The sequence below is a fragment of the Lissotriton vulgaris genome, chromosome 2_1, assembly GCF_964263255.1.
Source record: "Lissotriton vulgaris chromosome 2_1, aLisVul1.2, whole genome shotgun sequence".
NCBI classification, from domain to species: Eukaryota; Metazoa; Chordata; class Amphibia; order Caudata; family Salamandridae; genus Lissotriton; species Lissotriton vulgaris.
In genome coordinates, this window is record NC_141687.1 from 134,277,801 (window position 1) to 134,295,744 (window position 17,944).

A 17,944-nucleotide genomic window follows, 5' to 3' on the forward strand; every position below is an offset into this window, starting at 1 on the left:
CATTATAGGCAAATTATTTAATTAGTGTCCCACTACAAAGGGGTGCCAGATGCAAAAAAGGTCCCCATAATTTATCTGTTGCTATTGGGGAAGTACAAAATTGGCAGGAAATCATTTTGCCTGGGGCTTTGAAAATCATTACACTGGAGCGGTTAGTAGGAAACAGGTTACAGCGAAGTTTGATTTTTTTTTTAAACAAGCAAATTTTTAAATAAGTATTAAGAACATCTCAGTCAGTGATATACAGGTAAATAAAAATTAACAGAATCTACAAATGAAACACAAATCAATAAAGTTTCATGATATTTATCTCAGGATAGATGTATGCATGATTGGTTAAGCTGCAGACACTGATTGCAACACAACCTACCTTTTGACTTTCCAGGATTGTACTCGGCATAAACGTCCCCAATGATCAAGAGCGAAGGCTTGATTCACAAACTTCACTTTATAGTAAGTTTTGTAGTACTATAGTAGCAATACAACACTTACTACAAGGGGCTATTCACAAACTGTAGTTTTGTAAGAACCTAAACTTTTGTAAGAACTTACACTTTTGTAATAAGTCCCTACCTCCATTATTTTCTGTGGGAGGGTGTTGCAGTGCCAGTGGTTGGCAATGTGTAATGCCAGACTTACTACACTACAAAAGTGTAAGTTGCTGCCAAAATCTCAATGAATACAAACCTGCAGTTTGTAAATTCCAAAAAGTAGTAAACTTACTCAAAATTATACACTTACTCCAAGGTGTAGGTTACCTTTATAAATCAGGCCCTATATGTCAGTTTCGCTCCAAGTGAACCCCACTTTCCAGATACAGGTGCAGCAGAAGTTTTCAGCTATCTTTCCTCCTAAGAAGACTGAGTGGTTATGCTTATGTCTGCATTTGCCAACTGCTAAATTCTCAACAATGTTCACTCCACAGAATGAGGCATCTAGAAGCGAGTTCACATTTTTTAATAACATGGCACAATTTACATTACACAAGTCTTCGCTGATGAGGAACATGCAGCAGATTCGGTCTTTTTTCATTTTTGAGTTGTTTTTTTTTTACATAGGTTCTAGAAAGGAATTTCTTACATACAGGATAAACAGCAAAAAGTTTGTATATAACAATTTTTTACAATACTGCAAGCTACCACTACTGTTCCAGTGTACATATTTTTCCAGGTTCCTTTTGTCCCTTATAAAAAAAACACTGCACAACATCTGGAGTTCACAAAATCTGAAGCTCACAACTAAACCTTCAGTTGACTACTAAAATAGATCTCTGCTCATTAGAAACAACTGTCTGCAGGTAGACTTTTTTCCAAACATGTTAACGACTTCAGATAGCATTTTTGATACACTAGAAGACCAAAGGAACTCGATTAAAATGCCATACATATATTTTACAGCACTGAAGACCAGATATGTAGTATGCTTTTTGTTAAAGTCATATTATCTCCAAACAAAAAGACCAAGAAGCTGTGAATGCTGCATAAAATACATGTGGGGATGCAAACCAACAATGTGCGGTCCTCTTTTGCCATCTAGCGACCATTTATAGTAATGCAAGAAATGAGGCTAGAAGGCTTCATAATTGGCAGACTTTATTACGAGTTGGAATACATCAAGTTGTGCACTGTATATCGTCTCGGGTGTTTCTCAACTCGTGGACAACTGAAAAACTTGCCCTACTCCAAGAAACATACAGCAGCATATTCATTTGACAACTATTTCTGTTTATGGCTTTATTTCGAACACCGAATGCAGATATAATTCCGATGGAACCATCATCAATGAATGTTTCAGATATAGTTAAATGTTCATCCCCCTGTCGAATGAATATTTCCTACAGTGTTGCAAAATTGTCTTTCCATCTATTATTTCCTCATTAATTAAATTTGCACACAAAGCAATGAACTTTAATGGTTTACTCCCTTTTAACGTATAAGGTATTATTAATTTATTATGTCCTTAAAGGCATGTTTAATGGTCTTTTTTATTTATTTGAGAAGCACATCTGTTACACCATATATTTTAGCATTCGACAATTATAACTTCTTGCCGCTTCAAAAAAATTACCTTGTAAAATCAGGCAATAGAAACATATACAAGCTTGTTGAGGGAAAATATGACTTTAAGTAGGTGAAAGTTGTAATTAGAAGGCTTCTTGATAAAAATTGGCTTCGTGAAAAGCCTCAACATTCATTGCATAGTTGAAGGAGAGTAGCAGTCTCTAACATTGTAATGCAGTACAGCGTACTCGGGCAGAGATGTTGTAATAGTAAGTCTGCTAACAGCAAGGTTTACGAATGAATGGTGAATGGAATATCTTACTTAATTTTGTCTATTTACAAATGTACAAAGTAAAGCTTTCATCTTACCCTTTTGCATATATGAAATATTAACCAATGAAGCGCTCCTCTGTTTTTACATATCTACATTGTCATCACTCCGATATAGGTGAGTCCTTTCTTAAATAAGATTGCTGCAGTGAGCACCGTCGTAATTCACCCCTACTGCCAATCAAATATTTTAAAAGTAAAAATGAACTTTAATTTTAGACACAAAGAACATGTGCGTTAGTGAAAAGGTCTGCAAGTGTTCAACATATAATATACAAAAAAGGCTGCAAAAATCTGTACCCGGAGGTCTGCAAATTTTTTACAAGTTGCAAGTCCAAAGACTGTCCATAAATGTCATTTTTTGTTTACATACAGGGTCACTTTATAATGTTCTTTTGCGGCTTCGTCTTTTATCGTGCTTCAATGTCTTTAAGCGTGTGGGAAGGTGGCCGCTCCCTCATTTCTGTGGAGAGTGGAGTAGTCCTCCTGGGTGATCCGGGACGGCCCCCCAAAGTGGAAATTAATGGCGGGGGCGCGCTCAAAGCGGCTGTGGGCGGAGTCTTATTGAGAATGCCATTTTGATGCCCATGTCCTGTCGTGGGGCTTACCCTGGGATAGTGCATGCTGGGTAGTCCTGGGGTGATTAAACTGGGGTGGGGCAGGTGTCCATCTAAGGCGGTCTGATGCACTGCGTGCAGCCGCGCGTGCTCGTAGTCCTCGCGCAGCATGTGCAGCCGCTCGCGCTCCTCCAGGTGCGTGACGCGCTCGTGCTCCCTCCGCTGCTCGATGGAGATGTGTTGGTGGTGGTGGTGGCTGTAATCGTGGGGCTCGCGGTCTCTGAAAGAACGTTCGGCCTCATAGATCCTTGGCGCGGTAAGGCGATGGAGGGGGTCACCCCGCAGCAGGAAGTCTCTGCCCAGGGGGTCTCTTCGATGAATGTCCAGACCGCGATAGGGGTCCCGCAGTGCCTCCCGCATTGTATCCCAGTGGAAAGAAGGGTAGGGGAACCGTTCACCCCCCGGGATGGGGCTGATTCCCATGAAAGGGGTCATCATGCGAGTCCTTTCCAGCCCACCGATTCCGTTCATGTGGTGCATGCCTGCAACACCCACCGCCATGGGCATGGACGCTAAAGTGCCCGGGTGTAAACTGGCTGCCGATATCGGGGGTGGATTCTCAGATGGCCTGTGAGTTTGAGGTACTTCGGAAATGACGTCATGATCCTCCTTCCGCTCTTCCTTCACTTTGACGTCATTACTTTTTTTCTGATGCTCGTACGTCACCTCGCTTTTCCTTTCAGTGTCTCGGGATGAGGTGCTGTTGGGCCGCATGCTTTCCACCACCGGAGGCCGGATGTAGGGGGAAGGACCCCGGGATATCTGCTTTGCCTCCTCCACAGCTCGGACCTCATGCCCCATGTCCTTTTCCGAGCTGTGGCTGTCTTTTGTTTTGTGTTCTTCTGTGCTCGCATCCTTCCAGGACTCCGAGTGGTCCCTGTCTCGTTCTTTGGGTTTTTCTTTCTCTCTGACCTCGCTGTTCAGGTGGCCCCTCAGGTGCTCTGCAGAGCTGCGGCTATGTCCTATAGAGTTCAGTGAGGCCACAGGGGCTGGTGAAGGATGACTCGAGTGCCGCTTCTCACTGCTTTCCCTGCAAAGACAATATAGATTTAGTATTATGCTTTTTTAAAAACATACAGCTAAATGAGGTGCATATTGTGGAACATCATTCAAGAAAATTTCTAACTGAAATAGAGAGCAGATCTCAGTTTTAATAGAAATAAAAATAAATGAACATTGACAAAGTTTGGAAGGAAGTTAAAACCACCTTCAGAGTAAAAGGTACACCTGAAAGACATACAGTTATGCCAGCACATAGAGAGCTACTAATGCATACTCAGAAGGCATAATGTGTCACTCTGTTACAGCACAGAGATCGTGGTGCTCATACATTAGGTGTGCATCTGTTATTTATTATATTATTTCTTTAGTATAGGATAGTTTTTCTCACAGAGTGGTACGCATGGGGCTGGCCCCATGTGGTCCTGAAGAAGAGGTTTAGGCGACACCTTAAAACATGTCGACCAAATACTAGGGACAGTATACACATAACAGTTACACTTCCTCCCTACTATTAACCCCCGCTTATCCATACCAACTAGGAGCCAGAATAAATTAATCGCTCACTAGCTAGGTATTTTAAGTATCACCATCACTACTACCCCATACACTGCACTACACATTTTTTCACAAAAAGTGCACCTACGTAGTTACGCAAGTTGCAGCACGACCCAGACAGTAACTGTCTGGGATGGCCCCACTGATGTAGCAGGTAACCTAGGGGCAAGCCTTGGTGAGTGAGGAGACTCAAGAAGAGAATTTTTTCTTAGATTCGGGGCATTGTTTCACACACATTTAGCAGAAGCCTTTCCCTTTGGTTAGGTTCTCTGATCTGTCATTTACAGATTTGTCAATAACTATACACTGTCTGGAGGATGAACATAACGTCTACCTCCATCCCCCCTTTTTTGTTTGTAGTACTATATTAGTTATGTGGTTCTGGAACACATAAACTCTGGGAGTATGATTTTTGTGTCTGAGGCCACCAGACGTTTAACCATTTCTTCATACGTCTTGACTGGTAAACTTGCTCAGTGTTTGAGCAGCTTCTTGCTTGTGACCACAGTCGTATATTTTGATAATGAACCACATGGGGTATCTGGGCTGCATCTGATGCATTTTAGTCGTGTATCCTATTGTGTTTTGTTAGCTATTAGTGTATGATTACAATGCTAATGAGTCTAAAGTCATGTTTAATGTCCTATTATTTAAATACAATGTAAAGTGGTTCGGATTCACAGATCTTTTTCCTGCTTGTGGAAAGGTGACTAGTTCTTTTTTAAATGTATGCAAATATAAAGTGTGATTGATACAAAAAAGAACAAGTACAGTTTAAATGTATTAGACTGTGCCAGATCTAAACAATGAAGGCTAAGCATGTTACATATAGACCAGCTCTCAATGCTCATAGAAAATAGAGGTGTACATTGTTGTGTATTTGGGGAGAGGACGAGGATATGCATTGCACATTTTGTTTAAATCCACTAAGCAGTAAGTATTGCAATATTTACAGTTATTTAAGATGGTGCCTTTTCACACTTATCCAACCACCTGTCATATACCTCAAGAGAATTGCTGTTTGTTCTGTGCAAAGTGAAAGAGCAGCAAAATATTCAGTTTGAAACAGTGAATGCAAGTGAAACATATTTTGATGAAAAGGTGGCAAAGTTCTAATACTTTGAATACTGCCAATTTTACTGATCGTACTCTTGTATAAAGTGTGCATTGCATGCAGTAAGCACAGGTAGGACTGGGAAAAAAGGCTTACGTTTTCATGGTTCAAGAATTTTATACATCATGTGTGTATCTTACACCGGGCATACATTATGTAAGAGTCAAACAAAAGTGGTTGTAAGACTTTCGTAAGTAAGACATCATTTAGTCAACTCACAGCTTTTTACCTAAACCTTTGCCAATCAGAAAAGGGTGTTAACTGAAAGAAGCATCTGAAATGAAGATCACAAGTACTGATTTCACACAATTAACACTGAATTAATTTATTATACAACTGAAGTTGACAGATCTCCAAACACTATTCCATTGCCACCCAATGACAAGGTGAGCAGTGCAAGTCACTGTCTTAGTATGGTGTATGTGTCTTTGCACCCAAATGAGAATACATGCATAACCGTGCAGCGCTGTGGAAATGAACGAAACAGGTAGAAAATGACAGGTAAGGTTGGTCTCTGGAGGAAAATACCCTCGGGTTGATTTTCAAAATAAATCTTAATTTACGCCTATATTGTTGTAAATTTACAATGTTGCTGGCATTCTTAAAATATTGTAGGACTTCTCCTGTGACGTTGTGACAGCCACAGATTTCCAGGAGTGTACCCATGTCTAAACATGTAGGAATGCACATATTTACCTATGTTTTATTGCCAAGCAATCTTGCACGATCTATCGATCTATTTTTTCTCCACATGGAAAATGTTTTCCCTACAAGGATCCTACTTTTTCTTCATTCCGACCAGTTTTGCGTTGTGGTGTTACCTCCAGAGACCTACCCGATAAGTGGATTTACCCCTTTCTTGACAGGAATAAATTTGTGACCAATGTAAGAATAGAAATTTCCCATGAAAACCAGTAACCGCCACCAACGGACAAATATGTGGGCGTCCACCATCTTTGCATGGCATTCTCACGATAAATCTCTCAATCTTTAACATTTCTTAAATGCTGCACACGAATACATTAAAATACAAGTGCAAATTCATTAGGAAAAGACCCGAAGACAAGCCTTATCTATCTAGCAATCCAGGATGTTGAACAACATCTCTATCCACATAAAAAATGAGCCTCCTGTGAGTCAAAAATTGAAAACATTTATTGTCGGAGAATACTGCCACCCGACACAACAGGACCTGCGTCCTTATAAACCATGAAAAAAAATACATATATTTATATATATAAATATATATACTTTTTGTTGTTGTCAATTTGCACTTGTATATCTTTCCATTTGTACAGCTAATTTGAAATTGGGTGTCCAAATGGTCTGGTGTATTAGTGTGGTATTACCGTTCAGTGCCTTGTTATGCTATGGGACCTTTCTGTTGCTTTCTGATGATCTCTGATGGATGCTTACTGCGTGATGTACTACCGCCACTAGACTAATCTTACACAAAAAAGCGCCCTTTGCTGGAGAAGTCACACATTGTACACATCACTATGCATGGTTTCCCTTTGAAAAAGATGGTGTGCTTTTTATCATACCTTTCTTTGTCATCTTTACTAACAGAGGAGTCTCGCTTATCTACATCTCTATCTCTGTCATGAGCTGCTGCAGAAGAACTGCGCTCTTGCTCTCCCGGCTTCAGCCAGGGTGGAGGGGTCGGGAATGAAGGAGGTGTTCGATGCAGTCGGTTCCATGGCTCATGAGGGTTGTTAAAGCTCTGCAAACCGGGGCCATCTTTGTGGCCGAACATGGAGTTTGGTGCTGAAAGGATGAAGTGGAAAACACATATGTTTAAGCATGATAGCAAAGTATTACAGTAAAATATACTTACCAATGACTTTAACAGCGATTTGAGTTAAAATAAATACATAATATTGGAATCTGGAAAATGAAAGCAAACCAATCAAGCAGGTTTTATTTGAAGGGGTCAAGTTAATCATAGTAGGACAGGTACATTTGTTAAACAAAATGGGAGAACGTTGGGGAGTCTCATCAAGTTTTTTAAGATGCAACCACAAAATGTATTTTTGGCATAGTTGGTCATAGGTTAAGAATTATAGGAACACTACAAAATGATTTGTTGTTCAACAGTTTCACACTTAAACACACAACATTCCGACACTCACACATATATATTGCTGAATGTATGACGTTACAACGCATGCTTTTACCACGCATGCTGTTACAACGCAAGTATTACAACGAAAACCTTTACAACGCATTATATTTTGGGGGTGCTGGATAGTGAATAGTTTAATTTACTATTCCAACTCCAGTCCCCGTGGACACTAGGGAAGGTGTTAGATAGTAAATTAAAACTATTCCTTATCCTAGAGCGCCCCCCAGTGTAATGCGTTGTAACGGTGTTCGTTGTAATACATGCGTTGTAACAGCACTACATGGTAAAAGTTGCGTTCTAAAGGTTGCAAACCATATTGCTAACACAAATTGTTTGCATTCAATTTCCTGTATACATATAGATTAAATCCATGATTTTAAAGCAATTTAATTCAGTTATATTTAGTTATACAGTTTAGAGAAAACACAATTCTATGTTTCCAGTCCTGCATCACTTACATTCAACAAAACTAGGCATTAAAAGAACACGCCTTTCTTTTGTGTCTGCTTGGATTTTGACATCATTCACCACAATTTGTCTCTAAAGAACATTTCATGCAAATTCCATGAACAGTATGTAACATAAAGCTATGATGTTAAAGAACAGAAGATGGAATGTTTGTATATGAATCTGTCTTGGATGAGTTGTAAAAAATAAACCTAAATTTAAAAAATAACCAGTATTTCCAACCATTTATATGCTAAAATATCTATATTAGCTTTTGCTGTTTTAGATGAAAAGCTATGTGTACCATCTAGTCCCGTTCCTTGCATGGTGTGATAACCTACACTATAAACTTGACTACCAGACAGAAAAACAGGCCTATATTAGAGAAAGGAGTAGGCAAACTGCAACAGTAAGAGGTCAATTATATCAAATAGTGAAAACAGCTAATTGCAAAAGAAGACAGTCTAATCTGGCAGTACTATACACTATGCTGTCTTACATTGTTAGGGTAACAACACAACAGCTAGAAATTCCCTTTTAAGGCAAATATATTTACCCCTGCCCATAATAACATACTACAGGAGGTAGTACCTTATTGTAATATTGTCATGCAGTAATTCAATCACAGCATTAATATTTGCACATCTTTAATCTACTGCTGGTGATCACTGTTGCAGAATAAGGGTATGTGTCTTTAAATCTGCATTCTTAAAGAAATGCAAGCTACTAATGATCATAAACTTGTCAGAATATACTTGGATCATCACTTCAATTTAATCTTTTGTTTGATGGTCTCTAGATTTTGCCTTTAGGTTGATAATGTTATGGTTGAAATAAAATGTATCATTTTTAAGTAAATTACCTCCATGCTAACTTTGTTTATGGTTGGACCGAATACATAAATCCTACAATAAAACATCTAAATAATTATTTAGGTTTCATAAACCTAAATCGATAATCATGAAGAAATATGTTTGAAATTAAAGAAAAAGAAAATTGACTCTAGTTATAAACATTTTACTTGACATGGATATTGTAACCTTTGCCTATTCGGAAGCCGGTTCTTCAAGGATTCATTTTTGGCTTTCAGAATATTGCTTCTTTTTTTTTCACTGTCGTCTGTGACTTGTTAAAATCAATAAACATATTCGGGAAAATACGTTTGACTACAAAGTACAATCATTTTATGGAGTTCCTTTTCTATCTGCTTCTATTTCTGCCTTCAACAAATCTGTCATGGCTCGGTGTCCCCAAGGTCACATATGAAGTAAGTGTGCACTATATAAATATGAAGTAACAATAGCACATTTACATCTTTATTTCAGACAAAATTGATTGTGAACACAAGGGACATGATTAAACATAACCTGGAGCAAACATGCACTGGGAGGAAAACTGAATCTTGAGAGCGATAATGAGTTAAATATGTAGTGCTATAATTATCTAGGGCTGTCTTCTGCATTCCAAACACAAATAAAGTCATTAAATAAGGTATCTATTATTGTTATGTTATATTAATATTTTAGTACAATGCATGTACAATTTACTATTTCTGCTCATCATGCATGCCCTCCTCTTCAAAACCATAAACGACTGAATCAAAAACCCATTTTGGATGTAAAAATACATTTACACTAAATAAAATGCTGGATTTACGACTAATGGGTATTCAAAAAAGGGGATCTTGCTGTCGTAATGCCGTTTACTCGCATAATAGTATCCTATGTTAGCATTAAATTACGTTGGAGTAAGTCCCACATAATCGGTGAAGAGCGAGAGTTGCAGACCATGGTTTTCCTTGAAAGTTTGAGTAAGCCCACAAACACTGAAGTTCAACATCTTATTTTAGTCCATCATCCCAACCACAAAATAATTCAACATTTACACCAGTCAAGGACTCAAATGAATCCCCTTACCAGGGTGGGAAAGCTAAACTAGAATACCCTAATCTTGCAGGGGGTCTAAAAGTCTGATTCTTTTCAAGAGGAAATATGTTTCCCACTTTCCCTGTGGGGAAAACAATTAAATGTGCTAATGCTCAGAGTGGCTCTTTTTACAATGGTGAATTATACTATGCATGTAATTCTGCATTATGGAAATGCCAATGCACACAAAAGTCACATGACTCTCTATGAGCATGCTTGTAAACCTGCATTCTAGTCATACCCTTGAAAATTTTTGTGAATGCAAACATAATTTAAACGTGTGTTTGTGTTTAGAGGAAACCATCGAACAACATTTTTTTAAAACTAGGGCCCTCATGCAGCACGAGAGAGACTACCAGTATTTAGAGTTACTTTTTCTCAACATAAATACATTTTTTGAAGTGGAAATAAAATACTTAAAGGGATGTACTCACTAACTGAGGGATTTCCGAGTCCACCAAAGGCATTCCCGCTTACGGACGCAAGACCAGGGAAAGTCGCAGGCCGGTTAAAAGATTCTGCGGGATCAAAACGACAGTGAAGATATTAAGACAAAAAAGAGAGATGCAGCTGTGTTACTCTACATAACAATGTGAATAGCACAAGGGAGATAATTGAAAACTTAGTAACTGTATTATAAGAATCGCGCTGGAAGTAGAAAAGGCCACATGAAAATAGAAACCCCCCCTCTACCATGGCTAAGTAAATATTAGAATGACGAGAATGATGGGGAAAGTATAATTCTTTAACAATCAGCCAGATGGGTCATTTCACCTCCTAGACTTTTCCTCCCTTGATCAGGACCTGACTGGCCGTAGCGGGCACCGGGCGTTTTGCTGATGGGCCGGAAGTTTGATGGCTGGAACAGTAACAGAAGCAGTGTTTCCCACCAGACCCCTTGCCCCCGGGCTAGTCCGACTTAATTACCAGGGCTGGATTGAGTTATCAGTTCGGCCCAGCCCTTGATGCCTTGTATCAGCGTGTTGCAGTCATTGAAAACAGTCCCCTGGTACAGTCCACTGTACCCTCACTGAAACTTAACCCATTCTGTGCTCGTGTCGGACAACGGCTGTTGGGAGTACTACCTCGCTGGTGCTGCGCACATCCGTTGGCTGATGCAGCACCGCCCACTCAATATTTCTCCCGTACTATATAGCCCTCTTGGGTGATTAGCTGCACTATATAAATCAACTGAATGATTGAAGCACATATACTTAATGCAATGGTCTGGACCTTTGCTTGAAATGTGTGCATTGATACACCAAGACCTTTTCTTTACATAAGAGTATCAAGGTAACTTGGGGCTGCAGTCTGTGCATTGAGGTTATTACCCACATCGGTTTATAGCAAGAGCCAATGCCTTTGGCAGCCTTCATTTGGAAAATTGCACTGACTGACAACCTCTGCTAGCCTCAATGAATCCCCCGCACAAATATATTATTTGGGGCACTGAATATATATATATGTATGTGGCACATAAATTATACGCTGTATAAGGCCCATAAATGTTCTGGGATTTTGTTCAATTAAAATTGTAATTTATGTTTTTCAAGTCAAATTTTGACTTATTTCCATTATGTGTGGGTGTTGACACCAGAGCAGACAAATATACTTCTTGCTAGAAACATATAACGGGTGGACCTTTGGTCTGCCCCTTTCAACCACTGTCTGTCTTTGATCAGCCTCTTTCAACCCTTGTATTGGGACTTTTTCAATCACTTCTTGCCTCAGCACTGGCGAGTATTTATATATGAAATAATGATTTTGAATGCTTGGGTATTAACTACTGTTTCCACTTGAATGTTTTGTATTAAACTGTGTGAAGGAGTGTGTAATACTTTTTGAAAATACTTTTTTTTTCTGTCTTAAGTTCTATCAGACTCGAAATCCTGGAAAAACCATTGGTAAATCAGGTCTGAGAGTCTTAGGATCAATGTATCCATCTTACAACTACCCTACAGAAGGACACAGCATTCATTTACTGACAATAGATAGGATGAACATTTTCTACAGTCCGATGCTTCTCAGTAAATGTAACCTTTAGAACCTAATTGCGTATATTTTTCCTTTTTCTTGAGACTATTTCACAGTCTTCAGATTTTCTTACTCAAGGAAGGAACTTTTTCACAAGCTTTTTAGACTATCTTGAGCCAACACAAACAAATTAATAAATTAGGGCTATTTACCAAAGTTGAGACAGTGTTAATATTCACTGTTCTGCATAAGTAACAGAGGTGGTTAACAGGTCGATGGAATACATATTGCAAAACTAACAAGAACACTGTAGTTATTTACATTGATAAGGAAACTATTATTACGTTTCCTCACCATGGGTATGTCAGGGATGGATTTCACAATCATGTTGTGTATGGAATGTCACAGATAAACTTGGTGTTCTTAATTGAGCAAATTTTATTTTTAATAATGAAATACACATGAACCACATAAACATGGGTTCACATGTATGTATTAACTATTGCTTGGTGCAACTTGGAGACTAGTAAAAACAAAAGAGTGTATAATTGTACCTGTTCATATACTGAGTATAGATCACTCATTCAATACATTAAAAAAAAACAATAGATTTATAACCTCTGTCTTAACTGTTTACCTAGGTGAGCCGCTGGGTTCAGAAAGTTACTGTGGTGAGGAGGCGGTCCAAAAGGGTTACCAGCTGGATGTGTGGGACCTGGAAACAAAATGAAGAGAAGGAAATCAGATCAAGAACAAAATGAAATTGCTAAAACCCTTCAAAATCTGTCTTTGGAACCACTTCATAAAAGCTTATATGAGTGAGGCAAGTAGTACTAAAGAAGTTCTCCTGTACACATCCTTACACGCCTTTGTGACCTGGGTTAGAAAAAACTAACTTCCTATTAGTAAAAGTGCAAAGTGGGCACAGTTCTTTCTTTCTGTACTAACTGTATATTAGAAAATTGGAAAGTAGACAACTGTTGAAGACAATGGAGTGGCCCTGGGCTTTTAATGGCTGGTGTAAGCTTTCTCCTCCAACATTCCAATATTTGTCTTCCTGTTTCTCCCTTTTTAATTCAGAACCTTCTACCCTTAGTGGGTGGAATGTTCTAATGCCTTACAGACCTTCAGCTTCAGGCTAAACTGGTTGCTAAAGGACCTCTCCCTCAGTATAGACTCCTGCTAGGGCCTATAACTCGGGTTCAGGGCCTTTAACAACGGGTATGGCCCTTGGCAGCGTGCTATACGGGTATATGAATATTCCCTGATACTTACCATTTCACATTCATTTTAGATAATTTTGTCCAATCCACAAAGACATGTAAGAACATGTAAAAGAGTACTACATAAGTACTAATTTATGTACTCTAAAATACCTTTGTGAATAAGCCCATGTATATATTCATGCAACCGGTTCGAGACATAACGAATGCGCCTATCCTAATAATGTGCATAACCATAGTATGTAACATGTGCTCAACTATTGCGATCAGGTACACAACCTGAGATGTCAGACCTCGCAGCATCAGTGCCGCTGCATAGCCTTGATATGACTGTGCCCTCCTTCCTCACCCAGTATGTACTCAAAAGTCTGAAGTCCCTCCCAGGTGAATGGGGATTGTAAATGAGGATGCATTTGTGGAAAGCACATGGGCAGACTGCAACACACAGGGTCTATGGCTACTGCTTTTCCTGAATAAAACAAAGTATTTAATGCTGAGCGTCTAAAGTACTGGTGGCAAGTTGTATCCGTCACTCTCTTCTACCTTTTCAAACCCCCTGATTTCTACTACGTCAGCAGTCGATTTGCAGTGCCATGCTCCCATACATGTGTAAATATATTCGAAAAGGTGAAATATAGACACTGGTCATTTTATGAAAACCTAGCTTTTCTTCTACTAAAAAGATGTATCAGAAGTGCTGCATATTTGCAGTTTAAATAGAAAATACATTTCACGCTCTACTTGAGCATTTAAATGTATAAAGGAAAAAGGGCAGGTTTTACTATTTTTACTGTTTACTACACTTACTGCATATAGCCTAGACTGCCAAATGTCACCTCTTGTGTTTTGGCCTATAAAAGCACCTATAGACCTACTAGTATTTACATCTTCGTAAAACTATGTGCCTTCACAATAGTAGACAAGCACATGCAATCCCATTTTTTACATGAATTCTAGTATTAATTGTTTCACTTCCTTTTCAAGTCTAGGAACAGGTTTCATGCAAGAAGGCCAGAAGGCTCAGAGAAATGAAGGTTCAAACACTAACTTGTCCTTCCATCATTCCGCTGTCTGTAATCTGAGTACCATTAACTAGGATAACAGTAACTAATGCCCATTGTTTACAGTGCTTAGAAAAAGTAGAGGTGCTATATGGTGTACGGTATAACGCACAAAATGTTAAAGATTAAAATTCCGTACTCACCCGCAGCAGCAAAAAGAGCTGATGGTCTTAGGTCGTGAGGATGAGGATGAGGATGGCTGTGTGGGTGAGGGTGGTGGTGATGAAGGGCACCAAAGAGGCTGGGACCTGGGGGTCTGCTCAGGAATTCCGGTTTCAGTCCAAAATCCAGTTTGTGTGGGTCCGTCTGCATCTGTTTCTAAATAGGTAAGTGAGACTTCGGGTGAGATTTGGGAAAAGGCAATGCAAGCATTCGACCAGTACAATGACACGTTAGTGAGAACACGTTAGTAGTAGAAGATCCTACTCCTACCTCTCTGCTAAGACCTGGTACACTCTTCCTCTACATCTCAGCCAATCACCCTCACTGCCTCAATTGAAAAAGTACCTCAATACATGGCTCTTTGATCGAACTGCTTGTTTGACTGAACTGCATACCATCCCTCCAAATGCCTGAGCCTAATGGGTGATTTGGCCGCCCTCTAAAAGAATCCTGATTGATTGATTTTATTTATTTTTAAAGTTTTATATAGCGCTAGTTTAACCCGTAAGTATCAGAGCGCTTTACATACACACAGTAAACAGCGGAAGGACATTACATTACATAGTAGGCCGGCAGTAAGGAACCAAAACCACAGAAACAAAAAATTACAGCATGGACAATAAATATGTAGTGCAGCAGAGGAGGAGAGAGCAATAAAAGAAAAGGCGAGAGTGACATAGTCCGGTCACCCACTATCCATAAATGTCCAGAGAGAGAGGAGACAACTCGGATAAAGAAGACTAGGTTAGTTGACGTTGGTCATGAAAGTATTTGTTTAGGAGATGGCGTTTCAGGTCCCTTTTAAAATAGGAGAAGGAGGGGTTGCATCTGAGGATTCCAGGGAGAGCGTTCCATATCCTGGGAGAGTTGCCCGAGAACAATCGGTATTGGGTGGTTTTCTTTTTCAATTTTGGAGGAATAAGAAGGAGTGAGTTGGAGCTTCTTAGTGATCTGGATTGACCTGCTCTACTCAGTTTATTATTTAAGTAGTTGGGGTCAAGAGAGTGAAGGGTTTTGTGTGTGATGCAGGCCAATTTAGGCAGTTGAGAGCTAGAGTGATGTGTTCAAATCTTTGAACTCCAGATACGAGTCGAGCGGACATGTTCAGCACTGCTCTTAGAGGTGCTAGGTGAGCTTTCGGTGTCCCTGTAAGGATGGCGTTCCCGTAGTCGATTTTAGAGAGAACTATGGATTGGACTACTGTCTTGAGGTCATCGTGGGGTAGAAAAGGTTTCAGTTTCTGGAGGTGTTCCAGAGAGAAGAGAGCACTTTTTAATGTGAGCCTCTCAGTATTACTGCTGCACCTGAGATGTCTCTGATAGTGTTTATTATAAAAAATGTATTGTTACCAGACTACTGGACATTCCATTCTACACAACTACTGCCAACCATAATGAGGGGCTAAAACTCGTAGAATGAAAAAAGCAAAGCAACAACACATGCTACATACCAAGAAACAGGCTTTATTTCCTAAGATACGTAATGCACAGGATGCTGGCAAACAACATAATAGATGCAATGAGACATTGCATGCAGGCTGCCAACAGATACAGAATGCCCTGTCATGTGCCACAATTTTGCATATGCCAACAGAAACACAACACAAAAGATGCCAAGCACGAAATGCCATCAGGGGAGTGGTTTAATGACTGCCAATGTAGTGACTGCCAATGTAGTAACTGTCATTAGACACAAAGTCCTGGTTGCCTGCAAGAACACTACACTGAATGCCAAAAGATGCAATTATACTACACCAGTCGCCAAGATAAAGACAGTGCCAAAAGTCAGAAGACGCACTGAAGTAGGTACATTGAGATGTAAAATTCAGACAGTTGCAGAATGCAGTATATGCAGTCAGCATAGGACTGGACTGAGGGCAATTAGGCAAAGCCTTATGGGCTGGTCTGGAAAGTCAGTAGGTGGGTCTTTATTTTAGCTGTTTGTGGCCTGTTTTATTGTCTTGTGGGTTAATATTTACTAATGACGTCTGTGATATTACCACATACATTGCATGCATCAAGCAAACTACATTTGTTACCACACAGCTTACAAGACACATCTATAGAGTGTCTTTACAAGTCCAAAACAACCCAATTTGCAAATGTGGGTCACTTTTTTTTAAACTCTTTTTATTAACAGAGTACGAGAGACCATAGCATAAAGAAAGCATTTCCAGTAGTACACCAAGTGTTGAAAACAGAAAATCAATAGCATTATGTTCATGAGGGACAAAAGTAAAGTTGTGACTATTTAGGACCCGTCTATTCACCCACACCCAGCCCTCTATACTTTTGCCAAGGCGTCCACACTTTTTCTTATTTTCTCACCCATCCCCTGCTTTTGTTCATTGTTTCTTTGGTCCGCTGGCACCAATCAAGATCTAGTTTCCACTCTTCCACCTGCGGGGGTTCAGGTGCCCCCACCTCCTGGCAATGTTGCGCTTTGCTATTCCCGCTGCCAGAGCCAACCAAATTCCCACCTATCTGGACCAGTCAGATTCTCCTCTAATTATTAGTAAAAGCCACTTTGGCTCCAAAGGGACTGACTCTCCCACAACCTTAGTTATGATATCCGTGGTTCCCTGCCGGAATTGAACTATCTCGGAACAGTCCCATAGAATATGCAGGTACCCTCCCGCCCACAGCCCAGGACGCGCAGTGTTGTTGGTGTCCTACCCCAAGTATATAGGTGGGTGCAAGGATAATACGTACGGTGTAGAATCTTGAGCTGCACTAATCTAAATCTGGAGCGTATTGCGACCACTCTAGGGCTCTGAACCACCTCCTACCATTCCTCTTTGTCTATGGTGCCAAGATCTTTGACACAGGCTTCTCTGAGAGCAATCAGGATGTCTGGTACATTGTTTATCAATTTACAGTATATTGAGGAGGTTGGTTTCTCCGTGATAGCATCCAGTAGTATCCTATCTTCTAACAGGGAGTAGTCTGGGACTGAAACACCACTGTGTATGTGCATGTGCAGAGCATGCAAAAGTCTCAGGTGGGGGTATCTCTGCGACTGGTGCAGGTTCTACACCTTTTGGAGATCCTCAAACGTGAGGGGGGAATCCCCATTCTATACGACCCCCAAATATTCAATGCTGATCAGTTTCCACCCTCTAAAGCCCGTCAGCATGGCTATTGCATGCAAAATGTGGGTCACTTTTTAAGCTCTCTCATTTTCTAATGGGGTCCAATTTATTTTGGTCCCGGGCCTATTTGTCGAAGACCAGCCCTGTCTGCAGCAAGACACAAGATGCAAGACATGGAATGAAACAAGGTAGTGACTAGCCTGGGACACAGAATGTATTATGTAAATAGATACAGAATGCACTAGGGGCCAGGATTCATGTGCTCTAGGCCAATGCACAATGCCTTTGATGTAGCGAGACACCAAGCACAGTATAGTC

General features: G+C 40.0%; 1 protein-coding gene across 5 annotated transcripts in view; it reads right to left on the bottom strand.

Moving 5' to 3' along the window:
• Nucleotides 1–941: 941 nt before the first annotated feature.
• Nucleotides 942–17,944, bottom strand: part of AUTS2 (activator of transcription and developmental regulator AUTS2) — a 157,950-nt gene continuing 140,947 nt past the window's right edge. For all 5 annotated transcript variants that reach the window (XM_086954584.1, XM_086954585.1, XM_086954582.1 and 2 more), the window contains 5 exons: nucleotides 14,517–14,691; nucleotides 12,727–12,804; nucleotides 10,550–10,633; nucleotides 7,163–7,385; nucleotides 942–3,977 (listed from right to left, as the gene is read on the bottom strand). In XM_086954584.1, coding sequence (XP_086810710.1) covers nucleotides 2,741–3,977; nucleotides 7,163–7,385; nucleotides 10,550–10,633; nucleotides 12,727–12,804; nucleotides 14,517–14,691 — 1,797 coding nt within the window. In that variant the 3' untranslated portion in view covers nucleotides 942–2,740. The remainder of the gene's footprint in view (nucleotides 3,978–7,162; nucleotides 7,386–10,549; nucleotides 10,634–12,726; nucleotides 12,805–14,516; nucleotides 14,692–17,944) is intronic.